Here is a 7,628-nt window from a genome sequence, read left to right as displayed (position 1 = left end):
TCCGGCCAGATGTTGATCCTTTGCTGTCGTCTGTTCCCAATATCACTATTTTATTGGTTTTTCACTATTGTCCCTCCTTTCTCACCACTCTAACAAGCCCTTCTCAGTACTGCACATTCTGATACAAACCCAACTCCTACATATATATTCTTCTTCTTTTCCTTCCCCATCCCTCTGCACCACATCTGTTATTTTTCTCACTTTTTTCAGTTACTCTTTAAATACTTGTCCATCCCTTTTCCCTTTCCCCCCTCACTCATTCTTATCATTTTCACTTTATTATTACTCCTCCCACCTCCCCCCTTTTTTTCCTTGAGCAAGGTGAAACCCATAAATAATGGAGCAGCAGCACATGGACATGATGACCATGATGATGTTGCAGCACCTCCCTGAATTCTCTGAACCATACACTCACACCATGGAAGGATTTCATCCCCCATCAGAAGAGTTCTGCGGTAACAACAACAACAATATACGCAACACTATGCAACTAGCAGATTTAATTGATAACAATAACCCTCTTAGTCCCATACCTTGGTCCTCCTCATACTCATTCACACACTTGCCAGCATCCACTACCGAAATCTCTTTCTCCAATAATAGCCATCCTACTACCCCAATAATGCTTCAAGAACACGAACAACAATATGAGGGTGCAAATGCAAACCCTTACGGAGGTGAGAAGCGGAACTCGATGGCGGCGATGAGGGAGATGATATTCAGAATGGCGGCGATGCAGCCGATACACATAGACCCGGAGTCGGTGAAGGCGCCGAAGCGGAGGAACGTGAAGATATCGAAGGATCCACAGAGCGTGGCGGCGCGGCACCGCAGAGAAAGGATAAGCGAGAGGATAAGGATACTGCAGAGACTGGTCCCCGGGGGAACTAAGATGGACACTGCTTCCATGTTGGATGAGGCCATTCACTACGTCAAGTTTCTCAAAACGCAGGTTCAGTCACTCGAACGCGCTTCCTCCGCTAACAACAATATCAGGCCACTTAACGCTGCAGGCCAGATAGGCTTCCCTGTTGCTTCCACCCCTTATTTTCCTCTGCCTAGTAAACCTTACCAAGCTCCAAACATGGACAATATGCACGATACATATCATTAAGCCCGTTTAGTGTCTACAACTAGCTAGCTACTTAATCATTACTATGCTGCCCTCATCTCAATTCAGCCTAGCTTCTACTTTTAAATGAAATCCACTTGTAATGTTAACTTGTTATCAATAATCAAATTATTTATTGCAACAAATTTTCAATTGTTCCCCATTCACTTATATGCTCTCCTTCTTCTTTGTAAGGCGTCAAGTTTTTGTTTTACAATTTCAAGGGCAATCAAACTTGGCCAAGAAAACAATTGAAGCGTATAATGAGTTTCTTTTTCAGGGAAAGAAAAAAATAAAAGAAAAAGATAAGAACATATTGATATTATTTAAATTTGAGGTAATTTGCAGAGTCTCCCTAATAGGAATATGGGAGCAAATGCGAGACATGGAAAGAGAAATAAAAAAATTTAAAAAAAAAAAACGAAAGACAGAGAAAAGGGGATATATAATATTACTGTCCAACATGATGGCACATTAATTAATTTGACTTAGTGATACGGCATAATTAAAATTCCACGTGTTATATTTTAATTAGGGAGCAATGGGAAGAAATTATGTTGGTGGTGTTTGGAACACCTGTACGGCCATAATGGGATGGTCGCTGGTATGGGTTTCCGAGGCTTAAAAAAGTTGAAGACGACAAATGCTGGACACGGTGTAAAAGAGTATGATGCGAGCTGTAAGGTGTAGTCTTGTTAATTAGTGCAAAATAAGTTAGGGGATATTATCAACAAACATTTATAGGAGTATACATGCACAAACATATCTTATTTATATTCTTCACATCAACGAGTTGTTATAAAATTTTGCATAAAGTTTAAAATATATAATTTGATTTCTTCCAAAAACAACAGGATAGGCCAAACAGAATTGGCAGCGAAAGTGTGAATGTGAGGTGTCTGCGCTGTTGAGTGCATAGAGTTGTGAGGGAGGGTAGCATAATAGCATTAGCAATTAGCAGCAAGTAGAGAGAAAAGAAAAAATGATCGAGTAGAGCACAGCACGGGGATAGAGGAGGAAGGAAAGGATGCATGAGAAATCCACGTGATTATCTGACAGGATTGCGGTGGTTGAGTTTACGATCGGGCAAGGTGATGACGTCCTTCCACATCACCACCTGACACGTGATCTCCATCTGCTTGCACAACCCTTTTCATCCACCTTGGATATATAATACTTCAATACTCTAGTTATTTCTCCAAACAATTTTTCATAATGGATAACCCAACTTTGAGTTTGTTTCTACCTTGCCAACCTAGCCAAGTGTGAGGCTACATCAAAAAACAAAACCCGGTCTAAGCCTAATTCGGTCTAAAACAACAACCAATAGCTTCAATAGATTTTGTTAGCAATAGTAACAGAATTATTAAAATCAAAGTAAAAACGCATACACACCATTACTATATTCAACAAGTATGTTTACATCGTCGGCAACAGAACCATTATTTCTATTATTATTTAACAAATTATTTCTATGATTATTTGGTAAATAGGGTTGCAACAATTTATAAAAATATAACACGATATAAATAATAAGTGTTTCAAACCAAAGTATTTGTCCGGCCATAAAATATCAGTCATGCCCAACAAATCATTACCTTCATCAACTTTGTCATCATGTTAAACAAAATGTTAATTACTAGCAAGCATCATCATCTATATAGGAATCAAAGATGAGCTAGATTTCCTGGTACGAAGCCTAGAGCCGCTTGTGAACAAAGATATTCTGCCTTAATGTAACGACAGGATAATTTTTCTTTGAAGTCAAAGTATAATCTTCTATCTTCAAGTGTATCTCATGGATCTTGCAGTTGATTGTTGCTTCCTTCCTGTCAATAATTATACGCGATTATGGGGTTAAAATGCTTTAGGCCGAGATAGCCCAGCATGCAGATTAGGCCTAAAGTAATTTTGAATTTCTTTTAAGGCCGTAAGTTTAAATTTTGCTTATAGAAAAACTCTCGCCCACAAGTTTCTCATTAGTTTTAAGCAATACTGCGTGAATTTCAGGCAATAAAATTAAAGTATGTACATATATTGCTACGTTGCTAGCTAGAAATACGGTGGTATATATGGACTATATATATATATATATATCAGCAGAGGTCGAAGAAATATTAATTAAGAAAGAAAGCTATTATCAGAATCGCCATGTGCTTATCTTGTCGCGACGCCAACATCTCTCATCTTGTATAGTTTAATTGGTTCACTTGAGGGGAGGCCAAGTTGTCTGTAATTCCAGGGTAGAGTATAAACCTTTGCCCCTCACACTCAGATATCTTCTCAATTAAATATCCAATAATATCTCACGTGAAATAAACTAAAATATCTCTCTAGTATGTTGGATTCATTGATATTTTGGAGACACTCATTTGACCCGCATAGAAGTCGCGTTAATTGCTTCTATAATATATTTTCCCTCCGTGAAACAAGTTATATAAACTTCTAAAATTATCAATTATGTAAAACTTTATGTATTCGTTTTCTTTCTGGTATATGGATGAACAATTTTCGTGCTATCATTTATTTACATCTCCGCTAATAAATTTATTTGCTTATAAAAATCCAAAATAATCATACATGTCGATTAAACGTGTACTTGGATTATTTGATAATCCAAAACTACATTTGCTTTCCAAACATATACATTTATTTCGCCGATGATCGTTATATAGTACTAATTGTCCTTATATTGTACGATTCGTTTTTTCACTTTAGTCAGTTAAATCGTTGTAAGTTTTTATTAGTTTTCCCCTCTACTGATAGTATATATAAACGAGTAGAGAGGATATGACCAAACCGAAACTAAATGATCGATATACGAACAAATTTTTTGTATAAAATAAAGTTATTGGTGGGTAAGGATTGGATTCTGTAGCGTATCTAGCTTGGGGAGAAGAACTTGACACATTGATTGACCCAATCTAATCTTTTGGTTCAATGTTCATTCTTGCTTCGTCCCGTCGGTTATATGTGATGTGTTCTAGACCCACAACATTTATCCAATTTCTTTCTCTTGATTGACGCGAAGATGAAGAATTCAATGTTAACCAACAGCTTTAAGCTCTGAAAGAAAATTCGATGTGTAGTGAAAAGAAACAGCACATAACATGTTCACGTCTTTAACTTAGATAAGGTGTTGACATGAGTCAAACAAAACGAGAACACTATGTAACAAAATAATAATAATAAATCTGAGCAGTACTTTTGTAGTCTTGTTCTATTTCTCTAGCTTTCCAAAAAAAATAGAATTTTTTTTTTTCTTTTTTCAAATGAGTAAAAGAGTCGGTGAAAATAAATAAGTTATATATAAAAAAAAGTAGAATATTTTTCTATATTAGTTTTTCTTAACATAAAATTATTATTTTTTATTTTTTATGATATAAAAAATTACTTAACTTAAGAAAAACATTAAATCCAATAATATTTTTCTCCTATTTATGGCAACTTATAGAGAAATGCTTTTATTTGGGAAGCATCGTAAAAATTATTTGTATTTCTTCTCTCAAAATAAACAATAGAAAATTGATATTTGCACCTTATCTCTCTCTTCTCTATTTCTTTATTCTCTATTTCTACCAAACAAATGTAGGATAAATGTATCCAATTTGAGGTTTATTTTTATCTTTATTTATTTTTCTATATAATTTAAGAAATAGAATTAATTTTTATTTATAATAAAATCATTTTAATATTATATTATTCAATTACTGAATTGTCATCTTCTCTTCGTTGACTTTTGTCCTAATCACCATCAGATAATAAGATAAGTGGTCCTCCAGTAATTACATCCATTCGAATAACTACAAAATGACATTGATGATTGAATATAACAAAGTTTGTGGATAAATAACTTAGATAAGTAGGAGTATTTCTTTAATAAGTAGAATAGTATTTAAATAGTAGGATTCTTTTAGTATTAAATTTATTGAAACAAATTACACAAATTTTATTTAAAAATTTATAAATCATTTTCATAAGCTTAACTAAAATTAAATATATTAAAAAATTTGGCATATACTAACAATTAAATGTTGAAATTACCTCCATTAGTATAGTTTTCGTTCAACAGAAATTAAACTAGTAATATAGTCATTATAGATCTACAATGAGTTCTTTGGATTTTTGTTTTAGAATATTAGGATTTAAAACCAACTAATTAAATAAAAATCATAGGTTTCATTTACAATTTATATATGTAAACAAATTAATTATTAGATCAAAATTAATTGTCATAAAATTTATTATATAAATTTAGATGTACTTTGAATATACATAAGAAATTTTAGTCTTATATATAGCGACATTAATTATTTTATAACATAATTAACATATTAGTTCGGTTGATTAGAGCGAATGCAAAAGTCACAGGTTCGATTCCTGCATTACCCATTAATTTTAAATTCACTTATGAGTAAACCAATTACAGAAGGACAATAGGTAAAGGGTGTACCAGCAAAAAGAATGGTGCGTGTAGCAATTACCTTAAAAGGTAAATTTACAATAAAAGCCCATCAGGGGGCCATCTCCAAACGCTTCTGAATTCCAAATGGTGGAGTAAAAAAATAAACAAACAAACTTCATAGCCCACATTGTTTCTTATTCTTTTTCTCTGAAAATAAGTACGTAAACTTTACCGTATGTTCTTTTACAAGCACTGAATGATTATTGCAAATTATTGAGTTCGTGTAGTGTTGCGCAATGCCCACAATAACGGTGAGAGAAATTGTGTTTGGTTGACGCATACAACTGCCACAAATGATTTCGGAAAAATTATTTCAAATTAAAACTTAAAAATAATTAGAAAATTGTTTATTGGTGAAAAAGGGCAAGAGGACGGCCAGATTAACACTTCAACAATGACCAAGGGCAGATACATGAAATGTGAATGAGTCCTGTGCTGTACTCAAATTCAACATTACTAATTTATCCAGGTTGTGTAGGAGCCAATAAAAAATACTTAACCACTTCTTGCGAGTCATACAAAACATATTTAGGAGAATGTTAAGCATAGTTATAAATCTAAAAGTATTTTCTTTAAAAAAATATTTAATTTTACTAAGAGTAAAGTTTCAAATTAGTCTCTCATTTTTTAAGGCGTTGTTAATTTGGTCCCTGAGATTTAAAAAATGTCAAAATGATCCTTGACTCTTGGACACACACGTTAAACTTTCACATCAGTTTCTTCTACTTCCACGTAAAGAGAGACTAAATTGACATTAAAGGGACTAAAATGACATAATTTATGTGAACATCTTTTTCCCCAAAATGTTAAAACCCTAACGACTACTTTAACATTCACGTTTTCATTCCATTTTTCCTCATACTCATACTCTCATCCAATTCTTATTCTTCTCCTATTTATCTTTCTCCATCTTTGTAGTTCTTTTTCTATTATTTTGTGGTCTAACATGTCTGCTAATTCAAGCACAAGGGGGAATGTCACGTCAAACCGTCTTTACTATTGTCGTAGAAGAGCTACCATTTGAATAGTAAGGATGGCAAGGAATAATGGGAGACTGTTTTATGCTTGTCCATTATCACAAGTAATGTTAATGGTATTTTTTGTATTATAATTTTTGTGCAAGATTGAACATGAGTATTTTGTGTTGTGCAGCAAGATGCAGATTGATGTAATTTCTTTTCATGGGTTGATGAAGACATTGATGTTGGTGCAACTGAAATAAGTATAATAGAACCAATACCAGACTTTGGTCTAAGGTTGAGATCGGAGATTCTACAAAGAAAAGTTAGGGTTTTAACATTTTGGGGAAAAATATTATCACCTAAATTATGTCATTTTAGTTTCTTTAATGTCAATTCAGTCCCTCCTTACGTGACAAGTAGAAGAAACTCACGTGAAAATTCCACGTGTGCATCCAGGTGGCACTTAACGTACCACATCACACATTTACTAACTGTGTTCAGAGACTACTAACAACAGATACTAACGTGCCAAAGAGAATGTAAAGTCGATGATCATTTTGAAATTTTTTAAATCTCAGAGACCAAATTGACAAAATTGATCGTGCCTCCAAAAGTAAGGAATTGATAATTTACTCATTTTACTAATACGCTTTTAGCGTGATTTTTAATAAAGAAAAATATTTAATTCATTGATTACTGCCTTTAAGACACTGTTAATATCATATCTTAATCGGTTTAGTAAATTCTGGAAGTCTTAGGACTACACAGAGGATTGGCTCATATGACCGTTGCCAGCAACAATTGCCACATTACGACATATGATCAATTCATCCTCCAACCATGACACTTGGTTTTATATTAAATCTTGTGTAAGAGGAATTTCAACTTCATAATTTCATTTAACAATTCAAAATTAATTTTATCGAAATTCTCATTGACCCAAACACATCTAGTTTAACACCAAATGCTTTTTTTTTTTTTTTTTAATTTGCCTTCCAAAACTCAAACCAATGGCGCGCAGCGAATTATCTGTTCATGCACCCTTCCCGTATAGCTCGAGAAAAAAATAGCAGAATTTGGATAGCAGAGA

The 7,628-nt window shown here is 33.5% G+C and overlaps 1 protein-coding gene across 1 annotated transcript; it reads left to right on the top strand.

The window, feature by feature from the left end:
* LOC114414087 (transcription factor HEC2-like) lies at nt 1-1,257 on the top strand. The gene has a single exon (XM_028378443.1). It carries the CDS (start codon nt 338-340, stop codon nt 1,112-1,114), a length of 777 nt encoding a protein of 258 aa, XP_028234244.1. The 5' UTR covers nt 1-337; the 3' UTR covers nt 1,115-1,257.
* Nucleotides 1,258-7,628: the final 6,371 nt, after the last annotated feature.

This window comes from Glycine soja, chromosome 6 (assembly GCF_004193775.1).
Source record: "Glycine soja cultivar W05 chromosome 6, ASM419377v2, whole genome shotgun sequence".
NCBI lineage: Eukaryota > Viridiplantae > Streptophyta > Magnoliopsida > Fabales > Fabaceae > Glycine > Glycine soja.
Note: the sequence above shows the minus strand (reverse complement) of the source record. Positions and strands in the feature narration are given on the sequence as shown.